General features: G+C 34.2%; 1 protein-coding gene across 3 annotated transcripts in view; it reads left to right on the forward strand.

Moving 5' to 3' along the window:
* LOC136030235 (uncharacterized) overlaps positions 1 to 20,141 on the forward strand; it is a 94,380-nt gene that overhangs the window by 36,665 nt on the left and 37,574 nt on the right. For 2 of the 3 annotated variants that reach the window (XM_065709058.1, XM_065709060.1), the window contains exon 1: positions 3,746 to 3,846. The exons of the other annotated variant lie outside the window; for it this stretch is intronic. In XM_065709058.1, coding sequence (XP_065565130.1) covers positions 3,831 to 3,846 — 16 coding nt within the window. In that variant the 5' untranslated portion in view covers positions 3,746 to 3,830. Of the gene's footprint in view, positions 1 to 3,745; positions 3,847 to 20,141 lie in introns of those variants that run through there. 3 annotated transcript variants of the gene reach the window in all.

Here is a 20,141-nt window from a genome sequence, read left to right on the forward strand (position 1 = left end):
TCCCCCTGTTTCCCCCGGTGTCCTCGTTGTAGTTGTGTCCCTGTGTCCCGGTCGTTATTTATATTCCCTGTGTCCCGGTCGTCATTTGTATCCCGGTGTACCGGTCTGTATATACATTCGTTTTTTAGTTTTGTTTTTCTCCTTTATTTTTTTCCTTTTTTTTTCTTTTTTAGTTTATTTAGATTTTTAGATTTTTTAGTTTTTTTATTAGTTTTTAGTTTTTTTTTCTTTTTAGTTTTTTTGTAGTTTTTACCTTCTTTTTAGTTTTGTTAATTTTTTTTTTTACTTGTGTCCTGGTCGTCATTTATACTCCCTGTGTCCCGGTGCTTTGTTGATTGCTAATCGAACATTCCTTTTGTCCTGGTCGCTTTCTCTTTGAGTGTCGTCATTTATTTTTTTCTTTTTTAGTTCTTTTAGTTTTTACCTTTTTTAGTTTTTTTTTAGTTTTTAGTTTTTTTAGTTTTTTACCTTTTTTTAGTTTTTTAGCTTTTTTATTAGTTTTTAGTTTTTTTTGTAGTTTTTGCCTTTTTTTAGTTTTTTCAGTTTTGACGTCACCTGATCCAGTTTTTTCAGGTGACGTCACCTGATCCACGATCCACAGATCCACAGACAACTTATTTTTATATATATAGATAGTTTTTTTTTTTTACTTATGTCCTGGTCGTCATTTATACTCCCTGTGTCCAGGTGCTTTGTTGATTGCTAATCGAACATTCCTTTTGTCCTGGTCGCTTTCTCTTTGAGTGTCGTCATTTATTAGTTTTTTCCCTTTTTCTTAGTTTTTTATTGGTTTTTACCTTTATTTTAGCTTATTTTTCAGTTTTTTCCTTTTTTTAGTTTTTTTTTATTTTTTATTTTTTTTAGTTTTTTACCTTTTTTTAGTTTTTTTAGTTTTTTAGCTTTTTTACTTTTTTTATTAGTTTTTAGTTTTTTTTTGTAGTTTTTGCCTTTTTTTAGTTTTTTCAGTTTTTTTTTAGTTTTTTATTGGTTTTTACCTTTATAGTTTTTTTAGTTTTTTAGCTTTTTTATTTTTTTTATTAGTTTTTAGTTTTTTTTGTAGTTTTTGCCTTTTTTTAGTTTTTTCAGTTTTGACGTCACCTAATCCAGTTTTTTCAGGTGACGTCACCTGACACATCCATCCATCCATCCACAGACAGACAACTTATTTTTATATATATAGATATATATATATATATATATATATATATATATATATATATATATATATATATATATATATATATATATATATATATATATATATATATATGTATATATATATATATATATATATATATATATATATATATATATATATATATATATATATATATATATATATATATATATATATATATATATATATATATATATATATATCACAGGTGGGACACAGGGACACAACTACATTGGCGCGTAACTAATATGGCGCGTAACAACTTACGCGCGCGGGGGGGCTTAGGGGGAGCGCGAAGTGCCCCCACCAACTAGGTGTTGGGGTGGCCTGAAGCACCACCCCAACAGCTAGTATATATATATATATATATATATATATATATATATATATATATATATATATATATATATATATATATATATATATATATATATATATATATATATATATATATATATATATATACATGTATATATATATATATATATATATATATATATATATATATATATATATATATATATATATATATATATATATATATATATATATATATATATATATATATATATATATCACCGGTGGGACACAGGGACGCAACTACAATGGCGCGTAACTAATATGGTGCGTAGCGACTTACGTGCGGGGGGGGGCACGAAGCGCCCCCATCATCTAGGTGTTGGTGTGGCACGAAGCGCCACACCAACAGCTAGTGAGAAATAAAAACACATTGTTCGACCTAAAACATTTTTGCAAAGGGCAAATAACGTTCTGATGAGTCTTTTTCAAAGTTTCTACGACAACAAATTGCCATCTCAAAATTTCTATCAGATACATTTCGGAAAATAAGAGGTGAGATGGGTATCCACCAACCCATCAATATGAACCTCAAAAAGGACACTAAAACTTCTGATTAGAAATCCAATAAGCCTCTTTTGAAGTTTATACGATCACCCTCTCTATATAAGCCTTATTTGCCCCCAGGACATAACTTACAACCCTTGCTGTGAGGGATTCAAGGGGGTCATCCTCAAATACATAATTTCTGGACCTTTCAACTATGTTGAACAAAATGGCTGTCTCAAAATATTATTGGATATATTTTGGGAAATGGGTGGGCGTGGGAGGGGTTGGTTTCCCTTTAATCATTTTAGACTGTTAAACTGGGCATTAGCCCTTTCAATTTACAAACGAGTGAGCCTTTTCAGAAGTTTCTACGACAACAAATGGCCATTTCACAATTTTTGTCAGGTTTATTTCAGGAGAATACAAGGTGTGGGGGGTATCCGACCTCCAATCACTTTTAATCTTATATAAGGTACTAGAACCTCTGATTACCAATCCAATGACCCCCTCCGGAGTTTTTAAGACCACCCTATCTATAAACATAATTTCCATACCCTTAAATTGCTCTCAATGAAATGGCTATATCAAATTTTGATTGGATGTGTTTGGGGAAATTGTGGGTGTAGAAGGGGGGCAGTTGCCCTCTAAACACTTTCGACTATTGAAAGGGGCACTAGCCCTTTCAATTTCCAATCTAATAAGCCTTCTTAGAACTTTCTGTGACAACAAATGGCCATTTCCAAATTTCTGTCAGAAACTGTTCATGAAAATACAAGGTGTGGGAGGAGGGGATCCACCCTCCGATTACTCTAAATCTTAAAAAGAGCCTTAGAACTGCCAATTACCATTCCAGAAAGTCTCCTCGTAGTTTATGCTGTCACTCTTTCTATATAACATTCAATGTCCCTAGGATAATTAGTAAACTCTTTCCCTGAAGGCTTTGGAGGGGGGTTGTCATCCTAAAAGACATAATTTCCGGATCTTTCAACTATGTTGAACGAAATGGCTACCTCAAAATTTTAATTAAATGTGTTTGGGGAAATGATGGGAGTGGGAGGAGAGTTGGTTGCCCTCCTATCACTTTCAACAATTAAAAAGAGCACTAGTCCTTTCAATTCCCAATTGAATAAGCCCTTTTCGATGTTTCTACGACGATGATATTTAAATGAAGTGCCCTGGGCCAAAAAAAAACACACTAAAATAAATAATAAATTTTGCCCATATTACTCTTTACTTAGGCAGCGCTATTGCGTTGCCTACGATTTCTCTTCGTTGCGGCTTGCATTTATTTATTAACAGCGATTTATGGTGATTATATGCTTGAATTATTCTAAGTTTATTTCTGCTGGTCTTTGGTCTAATGCAGCTCTTTACTTTTCTTTGGAAAAAAAGTCTTTTGTAGGAGAATTTTTTTTAATTATTACATGTTACAAGACTGGTTTTAGTATTTGAAAGATCTAACGATACAAATAAGACAGCTTCCAGCCAACTGTTCTCTTGGTAGATATTTTCAGCAGATGTTTATCATTGCTGAGCTTTATGAAATACACTTTCTATTTTAGAAGCTAACGGAACAATAGGAAATCGTACTAATTTAAATGTGAAATAATATAGTTAAACCCTTAACCTAATTCCTTTTTCAATTTTCCTCGAAATGGAAGCGATCTAATATGCAAATAGGATTAAAAAACAAGGAAGTAAACTTTTCCTGAAACACTTTTTTTTAGATAACGCATAGACACAGTTTAATACAGCGTGTAATTCTTTCAAAAACCTCGGAATACTAATAGGTTATATTCTTGGAGCTATGGCAAACATTTTTGGTAAGTTTAAAATTACTTTTGGTGCAAGTTTTATAAAAAAAACAAAAGTATTTGATGATAATTTCATATTATCGTAATCTTATTGTTCTAAGGGAACTTAATCATTATCCTCTTTCCTTTTCACTTTTTGTTCCGGAAATTTACTCTTTTGAAATATATTCTATCCAAAACTTTACTTTTTGAATTCTTTCTTTATTATAAAATATTTGTAACCTTCAACCCGCCCTTTTTTAGTTTGTAAATGAAGACGAGGACAACTTTTTGTGACTTATTTTTCTACCCTTAGTGTTTAATCGAATCCAAGCTTTTCTTACAAGCTTTTATTCACTGACACAAATCGTTCCAGTCAAGAAATACGGCAAAACTGGCAAATAACCTTTATAAATAGGCATCTTTCAAGTATAAAACGGACTTAAAGCAATTTCTTATTAATAAGATTTTAAGTCTGGGTACAAAAATTTTCATTGCTAAATTTTCTATTACTTTTATTTGTTTGAATGAACATTTTTGGAATGGTTTTTTAAAGCACCTTGTTAGCCCGGGGAATTCCTAGTATTCTAATTTAAAGGGAATGTGGCAGTTAAACAGACTTAACTGGATATTACGGATGAATATGTATAAAATAATGGAGCACTTGATTTTCATTTATCCTTACAATAAATAGCTAATTAAAAATTTGTCATCAACATTACTTTCCTTATAATTGCTGTTAAGACAAGTTTTATAATTATTTTTACTTGATAAGGTAAGTTCTAAAACCACAAACGTCAGGAGCCCGGTAGAAGATGATGTCATTTGCAAATATTATCAAAGCTTTCATGATCCAAATTCTGTGTCCAGAAAACAGAAAAAGAAGAAAAAAGTTGAAAAGGCTAGAATCACTCAGAAACTGAACGCTGTTCTTTTACATTTTCATCCTAAATTTAACCTACTTCGGATTTGAAATTCTTAGGTTTTTAATTTCAGCTCGATTGGCCAGTTTTGTCTTAAAGATTACTTACCATTGCACTTAGTTTGTGAAGCCTCAAATGAACCAACTCAGTAAAATTAAGCTAAGAAATAGTTGTGTATATCAACCGTTTATCTTGTATGGGCCACATGTTCCTTCACGAACAATTGCGCGATGGCGCGGCATTATTGTATCTAAAACTCTGCAGCTGAGTATGGAGTTATTAAGTACTCCTAAATTGATTGGGAATTCCAGACTGTTCAGTTCATTACATTTTGATCCTCAAAATTGTTGTTTTACACCACCAAAAGGCAGAAAACAGCACTTTACTGTTGTATGATTTTTTTTTTCTAATAGTTCCTACTAACGGATTATACGTAAGGTGTGACTCGACGTAACAGTAACTGAAACTCTAAAAGAGATGTTTTGATAAAAATATATGCATTTACAAAAAAAATTCAAAATTTTTCAAAAATGTTCTATTTTTTTGAAAAAAAAGACCATGAATGCGTTTTATTTTTTTATTTTTTTTTTTCATGGTTTCCGTGTACCATGCCTTTTTTCACACTATCAAACCAATAGCCCTAGAAAATCATTAGAAGGCTCATCCATACAGAAATAAAAATTTCTAGTGTGCTTTTTATGAAACCAAAAAGATTAAGCCACAGCCAAGTTGCCTTTTCTGCCATTTAGTGGCACGCAACTACAATTGTGACCCAATGAGGGCCAAGTTGGTATAGGTTGAAAGATCTGAACTATCCAATCGATTTTATATTGTCAAAAAATAATTTTTTAACTTTCCAGTTTCAAAAGTCACATAGTCCATGTAAAATAAATATGAATTACGTGGTTTTTGGTAAAAAAAATACGTAGACTACAGTGATTTATGATTGTGCATCAGCTAAAATGGTGAAGGATCTGTGGGTCAATGTGTAGTTGAAGAGGGAGGGGGGTTGCCTGATGCCCTAAAAATTATGTTTATGACTCTCTATGAGCCTTTCTATGGATTTAGAGAAGGACCGGGGATGTGGATTTAAAACCAATCTCTATCCCTTCATTTGGACTAAGCTCGAATAGGGGGGCTGTGGGGTGATAGCTCCCCTCCTATTGCAGGAATATGCTTCCTTTGTAGCCCAAGTGATTACATTCATGGGCTTGAGACCCAAAACTTGAAGACAGGGGGTATCATAGGTGCCGTCAGGGAGTGTCACAGAAGGGGACAAGCATGTATTGCTAGGAGTTTTGTTTTAATTGACGTTTGAATGGAATAATTGGGTTTTCCACTAATTTTTACGTACATAATAGCTCATGGCTGTAAACTGTAAGCATGGATTGTCTTGGGATTATAGAAATCACACTTTAAAAAAGGAGCATTTGAAAAAAGGAACATTTGACAACAATTGATATTTTTGATATTCCTTATTTTTAAAGAATATTCTTTATTGTTTCTTTATAACTTTTAATTTTGATATTCTTTAATATCTTGATTATAATTATATCTTGATATTAAGATATATATATATATATACATATATATATATATATATATATATATATATATATATATATATATATATATATATATATATATATATATATATATATATATATATATATATAGATAGATATATCCATATATCTATATAGATTTATCTATATAAGATAGATATATTATATCTTGATTTAATATCTTGATATTTGATGATCGTTAATTTTGATATTCTTTATTGTATTTGAAAAGATATCAAAATTGATATCTTTTGATAAACAAAACGTTGATATCTCATGAAGAAGTTTTTCTACCAAAAAATGGATGACACGCACTTAAATCAGCTCATCAAGAGCTATCGACTGCAGTCGAAAAAAAATCTATATATCTTAGTTCAAAAGTTAACTTTTTCCCGGTAGGCCAAGTTTCTAACGTCATCACTTCGGAAGGAGCAAAAGATAAACTCTAATATCTTTAGCAATGAGAGAACTTTTAAAGTTTAAGAGGCACATCTGATACCATTTCTGTATCGGCCTATTTTTGGTTTCAGTGTGAACCTTACTACTGAAGTTGTCAGCCCCTTTAAACTTTCAAACTGGTATATCTCATGAAGAAATTTTTCTTTCAAAAAATGGATTGCATATACTTTGATCAGCTCACCAGGAGCTATCGACTGCCGTCGAAAAATAAATCCATCTCTCTTAGTTCAAAAGTTGACTTTTTTTGCTGTAGGCCAAGTTTCTAACGTCATCACTTAGAAAGTAGCAAAGGATTAACTCTAATTTCTAATTTTTAAGCAATGAGAGAACTTTATAAAGTTTAAGAGGCACATCTGATACCATTTCTTTACTGTAATCCCAAGTGCGAAAAACCGAATGATAAACTCAGCTAAAATCACGAACAGAAATGAGCAGAAACAATGGATGGCAGCACTTTCGGTCCCCACTTTTATGTGTAAATTTTTCATTTATCACTCAAAGAAGATATAATGGCTGTGGGGCTGAGTAACTACTACATATATTTAACACTTATAGATTTTAGTCCATCTTCAATTTGAAACTGGTGCCTGCCTGCTAGAACGGAGCTTTCCACTCGAAAGCAGAAACATGGTTTGATGAAACGGCTCACTGACATCTATATATATATATAAAAATAAGTTGTCTGTGTGTGGATCTGTGGATAGTTCAGGTGACGTCATGTTTGTCCGCATATGACGTCTGAATTATTTCACACTAATACAAAAGAAGAAAAAAACTAAAAAAGGTAAAAACTACAAAAAAACTAAAAAGAAAAAAAACTAAAAAAGCTAAAAAACTAAAAAAAAACTAAAAAAAGGTAAAAATCTAATAACTAAAAAAAAAACTGAAAAAAATAAAAAAAGGCAAAAACTACAAAAAAAATAAAAACTAATAAAAAAACTAAAAAAGCTAAAAAACTAAAAAAACTAAAAAAAACTAAAAAAAGGTAAAAAACTAAAAAAAAACTAAAAACTAAAAAAGAAAAAAACTAAAAAAAAGGAAAAAACTGAAAAATAAAAGAGAAAAGGAAAACTAAAAAAATATGAATAAATATATATAAAAATAAGTTGTTTGTGGTTTATGTCTGTCTGTCTGTGTGTCGAGTGACGTCGTGTTTGTCCGCATATGACGTCTGAATTATTTCACACTAATACAAAAGAAGAAAAAAACTAAAGAAGGTAAAAACTACAAAAAAAAACTAAAAAGAAAAAAAACTAAAAAAGCTAAAAAACTAAAAAAAAAACTAAAAAAAGGTAAAAAACTAAAAACTAAAAAAAAACTGAAAAAACTAAAAAAAGGCAAAAACTAAAAAAAACTAAAAACTAATAAAAAAACTAAAAAAGCTAAAAAACTAAAAAAAACTAAAAAAACTAAAAAAAGGTAAAAAACAAAAAAAACTAAAAACTAAAAAAGAAAAAACTAAAAAAAAGGAAAAAACTGAAAAATAAGAGAAAAAGAAAACTAAAAAAATATTAATAAATATAAAAAAAAAATCTAAAAATCTAAATAAACTAAAAAAGAAAAAAAAGAAAAAAGGAAAAAAATAAAGGAGAAAAACAAAACTAAAAAACGAATGTATATACAGACCGGGACACCGGGATACAAATGACGACCGGGACACAGGGAATATAAATGACGACCGGGACACAGGGACACAACTACAATGGGGACGCCGGGGGGGCACAGGGGGATATAAATGACGACCGGGACACCGGGACACAAGGAATATAAATGACGCCCGGGACACTCAAAGAGAAATCACAGACTGGAACACCGGGACACAAATGACGACCGGGACACAGGGAATATAAATGACGAACGGGACACAGGGACATAACTACAAAGGGGACGCCGGGGTGCACAGGGGGATATATAAATGACGATGGCGACTCAGGGAATGGTCGATTAGCAATCACCATCAACAAAGCTCAAGGGCAATCATTAGAATCATGAGGTATAGATCTGAATACGGATTGTTTTCCCATGGACCATTATATGTTGCATGTTCAAGAGTCGGTAAACCTGACAATCTATTTATATGCACAGACAATGGGACAGCAAAGAATGTTGTATATTCGCAAGTTTTACGTAGTTAAAAACATATATATATATATATATATATATATATATATATATATATATATATATATATATATATATATATATATATATATATATATATATATATATATATATATATATATATATATATATATATCTATATTCACAGGTGGGACATAGGGACACAACTACAATGGCGCGTAACTAATATGGCGCGTAACGACTTACGCGCGCGGGGGGGCTTGGGGGGGGGGGCGCGAAGCACCCCCACCAACTAGGTGTTGGGGTGGCGCGAAGCGCCACCCCAACAGCTAGTATATATATAAAAATAAGTTCTTTGTGTGGCGCCTGACGTCAAGTTTGTGTGTCGACTGAAGTCATGTTTGTCAACTGACGTCATTATAAGGATTGAGCATTATGCCGTCATGAAGTTGTTTGTCGACTGACGTCATGTTTTTCATGACGTCAAAGGCTTTGTATATGACGTAATTATAAGTATATAAGAAGGCCTTTCAAAGAGAAATTTTTAATATAGATCTTGAAATGACAGAAGAACCTTCAATGGCAGAAGAAACAGCCGAGGAAGTTGCTCAAAGAGCTAATGCCAAAAGGCTTGCGGCTAATAGAGAAAGTAAGAAAAGAAAGCGTGCCGAGGAATCACAACAACAGCGTGAAAACAGGCTTGCGGCTAATAGAGAAAGTATGAAAAGAAAACGTGCCGTGGAATCACAACATCAAAGAGAAATTTTTAATATTGATTTTAAAATGACAGAAGAACCTACAATGGCAGAAGAAACAGCCGAGGAAGCTGCTCAAAGAGCTAATGCCAAAAGGATTGCGGCTAATAGAGAAAGTAAGGAAAGAAAGCATGCCGAAGAATCACAACAACAGCGTGAAAACAGGCTTGCGTCTCAAAGAGAAATCACCAAAAGAAAGCATGCCGAGGAATCGCAAGAGCAACCTGAAACAACCTGGACAGCGAATCAAAACGTATCAAAACTGAAAATGATAGCGATAATGATTGGGTTTGGGATTTTGACTTGGATAAGGTCATCAATGCCTACCAGATTTTAGTTAAAAAAAAAAAAGGTTCGGCGATATGTATTTCATAGTGACGAAAGACAAGTCAAGGTAAAACAAACCAAACAACTTGAAAGTGATACCAATGATAAAAAAAAAACGACGTTGAAAGGACTATCGTTTCCGAGTTGCAACATCTTTTCCACATAAATAATAATTTAGTGCTTCTGTTCAAAACAGCAATCGAAATGATGCCTACTGATACGCAACTATCAACGAAGCGGAAAACGTTATGGTCGGTGATTTGTATATGAGGTTTATGATTGAACATTGTGCCTATCTATTGCGAACAAACTTCTCAAGCATTTGGGAATGCCTTCACTAATCGTACTGCTTCTATTTCTACATGTGTAGAATGGGATCGTGAACAAAGTTACAACACAATTGATCTATTGTCGTATGTTACAGCAGCCCGGGACACCGGGACACAAGGAATATAAATGACGACCGGGACACACGGAATATAAATGGCGACCGAGACACAGGGACACAACTACAACGAGGACGCTGGAAGGGCACATGGGGGATATATAAATGACGACGGGGACACAGGGAATATTCGATTAGCAATTACCATCAACGAAGCCCAAGGGCAATCCTTAGAAAAATGCGGTATAGATCTGAATACTGATTGTTTTACCATGGACAATTATAGGTTGCATGTTCAAGAGTCGGTAAACCTGACAATCTATTTATATGCACAGACAATGGGACAGCGAAGAATATTGTATATTCGCAAGTTCTACGTAGTTAAAAACATATATAATTCTATCTATATTCACAGGTGGGATACAGGGACACAACTAAAATGGCGTGTAGCTAATATAGCGCGTAACGACTTACGCGCGTGGGGGGCATGGGGGATGCGAAGCACCCCCACCAACTATGTGCAGCTAGTAGGCTATAAAACTCCAAGTCACTTCACACACTACAGGCTCTTGATAAATGACAAGCGAAAACCGTCCTATTTGGCCCAAAGCAAGAGTTCTACGAAGCTTTCTAAAATGCAAAGTCATATTCATCCATCCAGCCTAAGGTCCACAATTTCCGTAAAAACCCCAGAGGTTAGATCCTTACCGCTTTTTAGGAATAAGCTGAAATAGGGGTACTGGAAAAAAACACAGCAAATCACACAGCAAAAAACAAATAGTATGAAATGGCACTCCGGGTCAACCTATCCTAAACTTCGTCCTATCTTTTGAAAGGTATTTGATTATTGAAGCACGTCCGATTTCTAAAATCAATTGTCTTCAAACATTTGGTTTTCTCTTTTAAGGTTTTTAAATTGTTGTAGTCCCTTGTTAAAATATATACAAATATTTTTTTCAACTACCAGTTGTTTGCTTTTCAAGCAATTTAATGTCTTCTCATACTGAGTCTTTTCAAAGATATTTGATTATTGAAGCAATTCTGATTTCTAACACCGATTATCTACTAAACTTCAAATAATTGGTTTTCTTTTTTTAAGGTTTTTAAATTATTGTAATCCCTTGTTAAACAATAGACAAATATTTTTGCAATTGGCAGTTTTTTGCTCTTTATACAATTTAATTTCTTTTCATACTGACCTTTTCAAAGATATTTTATTGTTGAATCAAGTCCGAGTTCTAACAACGATCTCTACTAAGCTTCAAACTTTTGATTTTCCTTTTTAAGGTTCATGAATTGTTGTTCAACAATTCAATTCTCTCCCTCTCTCTCTCTCTCACTCTCTCTGTCTGTGTGCCTGTGCGTCTAACTGGCTGTTTGCTTGTCTCTCTCACTATGTCTGTGTGTCTGAGTGGATGTTTGCCTGTCCCTGTGTCTGTCTTTGTGTGTCTAAATCTGTGTTTTTTGCCATCACTCCTCCATTAAGCCTACAAGAATCCAAGATATGTACAAAATTTTATACGTTGTGTGTTTCTGAAGAATGCTTCAGAAATATGACATTGAGTAGATTCAATTTCATTGTTTTCGTTCCTAGGGTATAGTAGATTGCAAATTGAAAACAAATGCAATCTTGGAAAATACTTCTTATGAGGTTTTTCTTCTGATTTGGTAAAACGATATTTCCTCAGAGTGCAAAAACAAAACAAAAAATATTAAGAATTCCCACTCTCCTCCCCCGTTAAACATACGAGAATCTGAGACATGTATATTTTACAAATACTATACATTGTGTCTTTCTGGAGAATGCATCAGAAATTTGAAATTAACCATATTCAGTTCTATTGCTTTCGGTTATAGGCTTTACTAGGTTATAAATCTAAAACCAATACAATCCTGGAAAATACCTTTTGTGAGGATTTTCTTCTGATTCAATAAAGCGAGATTTCCTCAGAGTGCGAAAAGAAAAAAATATCAAAATTCTATCCTTCTCCCCCATTAAACCTACAAGAATCCAAGATATGTAAGTTTTACAATATTCTATACGTTGCGTGTTTCTGGAGAACGGTTCAGGTATCATGTCTCACAGCTCTTATTTTAAATCCCGACCGGATCTGGTGACATTGGGGGGGGGAGTTGGGAGGGGCAAACCTAAAATCTTGGAAAACGCTTAGAGTGGAGGGATCTGGATGAAACTCGGTGGAAAAAATTAGCACAAGTCTTAGATACGTGATTGACATAATTGGAACAAATCCGCTCAATGGGGGGGGGATTAATTCTGAAAAAATTAGAAAAAATGACGTATTCTTAACTTACGAAGGAGTGATCGGTTCTTCATGAAACTTCATATTTAGAAGGACCTCATAACTCAGATTTCTTATTTTAAATCTCAACCGGGTCCAGCCTCGTTGGGGGGGACCGAAAATCTTAGAAAATACTTAAAGCGGAGAGATCAGGATGAAACAGGATGAAAAGAATAAAAACATGTCTAAGATACGTGACTGACATAACTTGACCTGATCTGCTCTCTTTGGTGGAGTTGGGGGGGGGGGGGTAATTCGGAAAAATGAAGTATTTGTGACTTAAGAACGGGTGACCAGATCTTAATAAAGTTTAATATTTAGAAAGATCTTGTGCTTTAAAGCTCTAATTTTGAATTCCGACCAGATCCTGTAACAAAGGGGGGAGTTGGAGGGGGAAACCGGAATTCTTGGAAAACGTGAAAATTGGGGCATTTTTATCTTACGAATAGGTGATCGGATCTTAATGAAACTTGATATATATAGAAGGATCTTATGTCTAAGGTGCTCGCTCCATTTTCGACTCAAATTGGATCCGGATCCGGGGACATAGGGGGTTGGAGGAGGGAAACAGAAATCTTGGAAAACACTTAGAGTGGAGAGATCGAGATAAAAATTGATGCAAAGAATAAGCAGAAGTTCTAGATACGTGATTGATATAATTGGAACGGATTTGTTCTCTTTGGAGGAGCTGGGGGGGGGGGGTGTTAATTCGGAAAAATTAGAAAACTTGAGGTATTTTTAACTTAAGAACGGGTGAACGGATCTTAGTGAAATTTGATATTTAGAAGGATTTCATGTCTCAGAGCTATTATTTCAAATTCCGACAAGATCTGTTGACGTTGGGGGGAGTTGGAGGGGGAAATCGGAAATCTTGGAAAACACCTGGAGTGGAGGAATCGGAAAGAAGCTTGGTAAATAGAATAAACAAAAATGTCCTTGATACGTGATTGACGTAACCGTACTGGATTCGCTCTCTTTGGGGGAGTAATTTGGCGAGTTTGGTGCTTCTAGACTTGCGAGGACGATGAAAATTGACAGGCGTGTCAGGAAGCTGCACAAATTGACTAGATAAAGTCGTTTTCCCAGATTCGACCATCTGGGGGGCTAAAGGGAGAGGAAAAATTAGATAAAATGAGGTATTCATAACTTACGCGTGGATGATCGGATCTTAATGAATTTTGATATTTAGAAGGACATCGTGACTCAGAGCTTTTATTTTAAATCTTGACCGGCATTAAGCCTCTGATCTTCCTTTTAAATCTGAGCTCTTGGAACCATATGATGCAACCATATGAGCTCTTGGCTCTTAGCTCTTCTTGCCTTGTCACAAGTGCCATATGAGCTCTTAGCTCTTGTGATAAGAGATAAGAGCTCATATGGCACTTTTGACGAGGTCGGAAGAGCCAAGAGCTCATATGTCATGAGCTCTAGCAAAATCTTAAGAATCAATAGATTGATTTAAATTTCGAGTAAAATTGATTATGCATTACTCGAATAAAGACAACATAATAAAATTGATGCTGTTACAATTGAGATAAAAAATCTTGTCCTACAAAAAAATTTATTGACAATCTTGTCTCCGTTACATGCCTATCAAATTCTAAAAAATTATAATGCCAGGATTATTACTAAATAATTTATATTTTTTGCACGAAATAGATTATCTAAAGCTTTCTCTCCATTAAAAGATTGGAGTAGAATTCTGATATTTTTTAAAAAGAACCAAAGAATAAGTCTTAGGACCATAAAATTTTCCCCCAAGTTCTAGAAAAATTGTTTTCTCGTATGGGCCTGGAAATATTCAGCATTAAGTCACTCCAAAAGCGAACTAACCAGATTCAAACTTATTCCAGCTCCCAAAAATAATAAAGGTGTCATTAAAAAGTTCTTGTACAATTGGGGTTTTTAGCAACAGGGTATTTCCTCGTCATTCTCACGCTCAGGTTTTCTGGAATTCAGTTGTTGTACTTTTTTCTTTAGTTTCATATAATGCGATAGATATTGTATTTCCATTTCTATTCCATATATCCGCACTGGTGTATTAGTGAATTAGTACAAGTCCTAGCTATATTCAAAAGCTATTCCAAAAGGTGTCATGTAAAAATTCTTGTACAACTGGGGTTTTTAGCAACTGGGCTTTTTCTCGTCATTCCCACGCTCAGGTTTTTTGGAATTCACTTTTTTTTTCTTTAATTTCATACAATGCAGGAAGTATTGTATTTTTGTTTCTACTCCATATATCTGCACTGGTGTATTAGTGCAAGTCTTAGCTATATTGAAAAGCTATTAAAAAGGCGTCATGCAAACATTTTTGTACAACTGGGGTTTATAAGACCTGGGCTTTTTTCTTCATTCCCAGGCTCAGGTTTTCTGGAATTCAGTTGTTTTCTTTTTCTTTAATTTCATGCAATGTGAGACATTTTGTATTTTCCATTTCTACTCCATATTTGCACTGGTGTATTAGTGTAAGTCCTAGCTATACTCAAAAGCAATTCCAAAAGATGTCATGCAAAATTTTTTGTACAACTGGTGTTGTAGCAGCTGTGCTTTTTTTCGTCATTCCCACGTACAGGTTTTCTGGATATCAGTTGGTGTGTTTTTTTTGTTAATTTAATATAATGCGGGACATATTGTATCTCCATTTCTACTCCATATATCCGCAATGATGTATTAGTGTAAATCCCACCTCATCCAAAAGCTTTCACAAAAGGTGTCATAAAGAGTTTTTGTAGCAACTGGGCTTTTTCTCGTCATTCCCACACTCAGGTTTTCTGGAATTCAGTCTTTTTTATTTCATAAAATGCGGGACACATTGTATTTCCATTTCTGATCCATATATCCATACTGGTGTATTAGAGCAAGTCCTTGCTATATTCAAAAGCTAATCCGAAAGGTGTCATGTAAAAGTTCGTGCACAACTGGGGTTTATAGCAACTGGGATAGTTATCGTCATTCTCACGCTCAGGTTTTCTGGAATTCAGTTTTTTTTTTTCATGCAATGCGGGACACATTGTATTTTCATTTCTGCTCCATATATCCATACTGGTGTATTAGAGCAAGTCCTAGCTATATTCAGAAGCTATTCCGAAAGGTGTCATGTAAAAATTCTTGCACGATTGGGGTTTATAGCAACTGGAATAATTATCGTCATTCTCACGCTCAGGTTTTCTGGAATTCAGTTTTTTTTTCATACAATGCGGGACACATTGTATTTCCATTTCTGCTCCATATATCTGTACTGGTGTATTAGTACCAGTCCTAGCTATATTCAGAAGCTATTCCGAAAGGTGTCATGTAAAAATTCTTGCACGATTGGGGTTTATAGCGACTGAAATAATTATCGTCATTCTCACGCTCAGGTTTTCTGGAATTCAGTTTTTTTTCATACAATGCGGGACACATTGTATTTCCATTTCTGCTCCATATGTCTGTACTGGTGTATTAGTGCAAGTCCTAGCTATATTCAGAATCTATACCGAATGGTGTCATGTAAAAATTCTTGCACAATTGGGGTTTATAGCAACTGGGATAGTTATCGTCATTCTCACGCTCAGGTTTACTGGAATTCAATTTTTTTTTTTTCATGCAATGCGGGACACATTATATTTCCATTTCTGCTCCATATATCTGTACTGGTGTATTAGTGCAAGTCCTAGCTATATTCAGAAGCTATTCCGAAAGGTGTCATGTAAAAATTCTTGCACAATTGGGGTTTATAGCAACTGGGATAATTATCGTCATTCTCAGGCTCAGGTTTTCTGGAATTCAATTGTTTTTCTGTTTGTTTTTTTTTTCATACAATGCGGGACACATTATATTTCCATTTCTGCTCCATATATCCATACTGGTGTATTAGAGCAAGTCCTTGCTATATTCAAAAGCTATTCCGAAAGGTGTCATGTAAAAATTCTTGCACAATTGGGGTTTATAGCAACTGGGATAATTATCGTCATTCTCAGGCTCAGGTTTTCTGGAATTCAATTGTTTTTCTGTTTTTTTTTTTTTTCATACAATGCGGGACACATTATATTTCCATTTCTACTCCAAGCATCCATACTGGTGTATTAGAGCAAGTCCTTACTATATTCAAAAGCTATTCCTAAAGGTTTCATGTAAAAATTCTTGCACAATTGGGGTTTATAGCAACTGGGATAATTATCGTCATTCTCAGGCTCAGGTTTTCTGGAATTCAATTGTTTTTTTGTTTTTTTTTTCATACAATGCGGGACACATGATATTTCCATTTCTACTCCATGCATCCATACTGGTGTATTAGAGCAAGTCCTTGCTATATTCAAAAGCTATTCCAAAAGGTGTCATGTAAAAATTCTTGCACAATTGGGGTTTATAGCAACTGGGATAATTATCGTCATTCTCACGCTCAGGTTTTCTGGAATTCAATTGTTTTTTTGTTTTTTGTTTTTTCATACAATGCGGTACACATTGTATTTCCATTTCTACTTTATACATCCATACTGGTGTATTAGAGCAAGTCCATGCTATATTCAAAAGCTATTCCAAAAGGTGTCATGTAAAAATTCTTGCACAATTGGGGTTTATAGCAACTGGGATAATTATCGTCATTCTCACGCTCAGGTTTTCTGGAATTCAATTGTTTTTCTGTTTTGTTTTTTTTTCATACAATGCGGGACATATTATATTTCCATTTCTACTCCATATATCCATACTGGTGTATTAGAGCAAGTCCTTGCTATATTCAAAAGCTATTCCAAAAGGTGTCATGTAAAAATTCTTGCACAATTGGGGTTTATAGCAACTGGGATAATTATCGTCGTTCTCACACTCAGGTTTTCTTGAATTCAGTTGAGAAACTATGAGTCTCATCTGCTATTACTCCAAGACGTTTCACAGACGGTGCAAGCTCAATTCGGTAAGATCCAACATTTAATTCCATTAATCAAGGATAATAATCGGACGATCTTGAAAACAATTACCCAAAGAGATTTCTTATAATTTATTTTTAGTTGATTAACGTAGATACTGCTTTACTGCTGATGATGAACACTGTATATGTGTTCGAAATATCCAGTTAAATTTTATATCTGTTCACTGTCAATAAAAAGGTTTTATCCCTATTTTGAACTGTTTTACTTTCTTAGGTGATTAACCTTCATCGACTTTTCTATCCTTGACATATTATCTCTTGTTGTAGTTAGTAATTCACTTTCTGATCTTGCTGCTACCGTAAGGCATGCATCATCCACAAACAACAATACAGCTTGGATAGGGCCTCTTTGTCTGGGCTCTTCCAACTTCAATTTACAGCCCACCAAGTGCTAAGTATAGGTCATTTACATATATTGTAAGCAATAGTGGTCCTAAGGAGGAACCTTGTGGGATTCCACATCTTACATTATAATGTGGTGATGGACCTCCAGTTTCATAAAAAAAGGACTCGATCTTCAAGATAAGAAGCAAAAAGTCCCAATGAATACAAATATATAAGAGACTAAGATTCTTTCAGGTAAATAAATAACAAGGAGGACAGCTACGCCATGTTTATCCGATTTTGAATGAAGCTTTGAATAAATTTGAATGTAATATGAAAATAGAACTATTGAAAAAATATAATGAAATTTTCTGAATTTTTTCTAGCATCTTCCAAACCGTGTATATCTACTTGACCCTGTATTTAAAGATGGGTCGTGATAATGATGGCAGTAGCGATTATTGCAAAGGCCTTCTATGTAAAAACGGCAGCGTTCCCGTTCTTCATATGGAGTTTTTCTGTTAAGACTTTTTTTCTTCTGCTTTCCTTGCTTTAGGAGGTGGATTAAAATCTGATATAGATTTTGAAGATGGATTGTGATAATAATCACAGCTATCGCCTTTGCTACAAAGGCTCTTTTTGTAGAAACGACATCATTCGCGTTTCTCATACACCGTTTTTCCACCAAAAGCCTTTGATTCCTCTGTTTTTCGTAATTTAGAAGGGAGATTACCACTTGAGTTAATTTTCAGTATAATAGCAGCTATCACCCCTACTACAATAACCTTCTTGATGAAAACGACAATATTCATGTCTTTTAGATAGAGTCTTTTTGCTAGAAGTCCTTTGTTCCTCTGTTTTTTTCCTTTTACGAGGCGGACTAACACTTGACCTGGTTTTCATTGATGGTTTGTGGTAATAAGGGAACCTGTCACCATTGCGACAGATGCTATTTTCATTAAACCAGCACAACTGACGTCTCTCACATGAAGGTTTCCTGAAACGAATGTTGGATTTTTCTGAACTTCGTATTGAAAGATACGTTTCCAGATCTCTTAAGAAATCATTTTGAGAATTGGCTTCTCCTGTCTTCTCAATAGTCTTCTGGGGCTTCCCTTTTTTTTCATTAGTCATATCAAAATGAGGCTTGTGTTCTTCTTCCCTCTTATCTGGAGCAACTTTTACTGGAGTCTTAATGAGCTCACTGATCGGCAAAGTGAGCATGTTAGAATATTGATTTTGTTCTATTAAAATTCCTTCATTTTCATCATGTTCTGATGAAGGTCTTGGGTCAGTTGGATCTTTTTTTGCATTAGCAATATCTTCAACCGGTCCTGCTTTTTCTTCACTGGGCTCTCCTTTTTCTAAAGCTCTGGAAACTTTCGGAAACTTGGTAAGACCTTCGTTTTCGGTTTCTATAAGCTCTGGCAAGAAGCCAATAGGAAGTGAAATGGTTTCATCATCTCCACCATCTGGGTCCACTTTTGCAAAAGTCTTGATGAGCTCATTAATTGGTAAATTGAGCCAATCAGAACACAGGTTTTGGTCTTTAACATCATTTTCAGAAATTTCTAATGAATTTTTTGAGCCAGTTATATTTTCTTTGCCCTTCAACATTTCATTAACCATTGCTCCTTTTTCTTCACTAGGCTCTCCTTTTACTAAGGCTCCAATACCTTTCGGAGGCTTGGTAGGACAATATTTTTCTGCTTCAGTAGGCTGTGTCAAGATGTCAACATTTATAGAAATTGTTTCATCACCTCCCTCATCTGGAGCCAATTTCGATGGGGTTTCGATGAGATCACTGTTTGCCAAAGTAAGCACATTAGAAGCTTGATTTTGGTCTTGAACAACTACTTCATTCTTGCTACTTATGTTTTGGTCCATCAGAATGGTATTGTCAACTCTAACCTTAGCATCCGCTTGAGATTGCCTATATTTTTTAACGATCCAACAAATAGATCCTAAGGCAAAAGAGCTGGAAATTCCAATGGCAAAACATTTGCATATTAATTTAATTGTAGGGTTCATAGATACTTTAAAAGATTCAGTATTTTAATGGATAACCTACGCTGGGATTCCGACCTGTATAGTAAAAATAACGTTATGATACCATCAATGACGTCATTTACAAATAAAAAGACTGCAAGTTGGTTACAATTTTAATGACGTCTGGTAGCTTATTATTTTAACTAATCTTAGCACTAGAGGCTACAGCGAAAGAAATTGATGAAAATTTAGAAAGTTAGCCAAAAACTCTTGAAAACGGTGTTAGATCAAAATGATAACAACACCATGG

This window comes from Artemia franciscana, chromosome 8 (genome assembly GCF_032884065.1).
Source record: "Artemia franciscana chromosome 8, ASM3288406v1, whole genome shotgun sequence".
Taxonomy (NCBI): Eukaryota; Metazoa; Arthropoda; class Branchiopoda; order Anostraca; family Artemiidae; genus Artemia; species Artemia franciscana.